General features: G+C 50.1%; 1 protein-coding gene across 1 annotated transcript; it reads right to left on the minus strand.

The window, feature by feature from the left end:
* Positions 1–1,276: 1,276 nt before the first annotated feature.
* On the minus strand, positions 1,277–2,256 carry LOC308649648 (olfactory receptor 2T3-like; the record flags this gene model as incomplete). The annotated part of the gene is given in 2 exon segments (XM_081295377.1): positions 1,277–2,220; positions 2,223–2,256. Coding segments are annotated over 2 exon segments (978 nt in total).
* Positions 2,257–2,604: the final 348 nt, after the last annotated feature.

Below are 2,604 nucleotides of genomic sequence, written 5' to 3' on the forward strand. Positions count from 1 at the left end.
CAGATGATGTGTGTCTTCCCACCTCCTTGCATTCCAGAAGCACTGGACATGTAGATTGTATCAGTTTTGAAAGTAATCGTGATCTTGTGCTGGTAGACACACAGATATGTCCTTGACAGCCTGACACCTGGCAGGGGACACACAGCCTAGTTGTAAGTCCAAAATCACCTTATTGGCTTCCCCAATTTCAAAGAAAAAAGCATGGTTTGGGAGGCTGAGGACGAAGAGTCAGAGCATAGGTTTGTGGCCAGTCTCAGCACCCTAGCAAGGCTCTACACACTTAGTGAAACCCTGCCTCAAATTTTAAAATAAAAAGGGCTGGGAAGTGGCTCTGTGGTTAAGCACCCCTGTGTTCAGTCCCTGGGAAAGAAAGAAAGAAAGAAAGAAAGAAAGAGAGAGAGAGAGAGAGAGAGAGAGAGAGAGAGAGAGAGAGAGAGAGAGAGGAAGAAAAGAAGGCAGGCAGGCAGGCAAGAAGTGTAAATTTCCCAAATTCCATCCTCCTCCAAGACACTTTTTATATTCAATGTAAATACAGTACACATTTTCTACAGTAGTATAAATTCCAAAGAATTATAGAATTATACGTGGAAGCACTTTTATTTACATCCTGTAAAATTAGAAGAACCTATGATCTCCCTGGACTTCAATATTAATGACATTTTGTCTCAGTAGTTTAAAACCATTGTGTTTACACTATCAAGCTCACTTATTTTTTAATTTGTTCTTTTTAGGTATACATGACAGTAGAGTGCATTTTGACATATTATACATACACAGAGTATAACTTTTCCTCTAATTAGGACCCCATTCTTGCAGTCATACATGATGTGGAGAATCACAGCTCACTTTTAACATTGTGAAAACTGTGCTCCCCTGTCCTTACTGAGGCACCGTATCAGGCTGCTGGGCACCTCTGGCTGTCACAGGTCAATGGTGGCTTACAGGGCAGCGAGAGTGAGGGAGCAGCCAGTGTCCCTTCCAGGGCTCTACAAGGTCTGAAGTCTGCACAGTGAGTCTCTGCTAGGGTTAAGGCTGGCCCCTAGGTCACAGGACATGCCCAGGATGGAGAGAGGTGAGTAAAAGCCACTAGGTCAGCTACTGAGACACAGTTAAATGATGTCAAGAAGTGAAATGCACTGAGAAAACAGGATGAATAGCAGCATAGAGGAGAAGCTCCAGACAGGAGTGGGACTATGGGAGGGCTCCATGTTGGCTCTGGGTCCTGAGGACAGCTGAGAGGAGAGATGGGGAGGAGGAGGGAGAGGAAGAGGCAGGCTCACTCCCAGGTGCTCCCTCTCAGAACCCTTGGGAGGGGCCTCCTTGACTGCAGCAGGCTCCTTAGAGCCACAGTGACATCTTTGTTGCGCAGGCTGTAGATGAGGGGGTTCAACACAGGGGTGAGGATGGTGTAGAAGGCCGACACCATCACATCCTTCTGTGCTGTGTGGTAGGAGCCGGGGAGCATGTAAGTGTAGATGGCCGCACCAAAAAAGAGTAGCACCACTGTCATGTGGGAAGAGCAGGTGGCCAGTGCCTTCCTGCGGCCCTCGGCTGAGCTGGTCCTGTGGATGAGGAGCAGGATGAGGGTGTAGGAGCTGGAGATGACCACGGTGGGCACAAGGAGCATGAGGACGCAGCACAGGTACATGAGCGTCTTGTAGAGGGAGACGTCCGAGCAGGAGAGCCTCAGCAGGGCAGGGGCCTCGCAGAAGAAGCTCAGGATCTTCCTGGACTTGCAGAAGGGGAAGCTCATGGTGATGGGCGTGAGCAACAAGCCGTCCAGTGCTCCCAGGAGCCAGCAGCCAGACACCAGCAGCCGGCAGACCCTCTGGTTCATCAGCAGTGGGTAATGCAGAGGTCTGCAGATGGCAGCATACCGGTCATAGGCCATGGCTGACAGAAGGAAAAACTCAGCCCCTGCCAGGGTCAGATAGAAGAACATCTGGATCCCACAGCCTGCAGGGGAGATTGTATGGTCTCCCATGACCTGGCCCACCAGCATCTTGGGCACAGTCACAGAGATGTATAGGAGATCCATGAGAGAGAGCTGGCTGATGAAGGAGTACATGGGGGTCCAGAGGAGGGGCTCTGAGTGGATGAGAAGAATGAGGAGGGCGTTCCCAGCTAGGGCCATCAAGAAAATGATGAAGGTCAAAGTGTAGAGGAGGGTAGTGTGGGTGGTGTTCCCAAAGAGTCCCACGAGGAGGAAACTGGTGCTTAAGTTTGATTCCATAAAGTTTCCTTCCCCACATGCATATCTAGCAGGTAGTTTCACCTACAAACAGTGAAGGCTGTCACTCTCCCTCCATCACGCCTGCATGACTGTCCCAGTCTGCTTGGGTAAGACATGCACATGGAGCTATTTCCCCACAACTGAGGTGCAATCCTAAATTCAAATCTCAGGGAAGTGAAGCTGTGCTCCTGAATCTAGGGACCTGCGGGCTCATCAGGGCCTCACTGCTGGAAATCAGAGTGAGGCAGCTGTGGAGGTTGATAATGTCAGTGGCGCTAAAAATCACACCTCACGTCCTCTGAAAACCACAGTCTCCTCCAGTATCCTCTCCTCCTATATCTCCATCATGTGGACCCCGTGCAGGGAAAAGA

The sequence above is a fragment of the Spermophilus citellus genome (genome assembly GCF_964194105.1).
Source record: "Spermophilus citellus genome assembly, chromosome: 1".
Classification (NCBI taxonomy): Eukaryota; Metazoa; Chordata; class Mammalia; order Rodentia; family Sciuridae; genus Spermophilus; species Spermophilus citellus.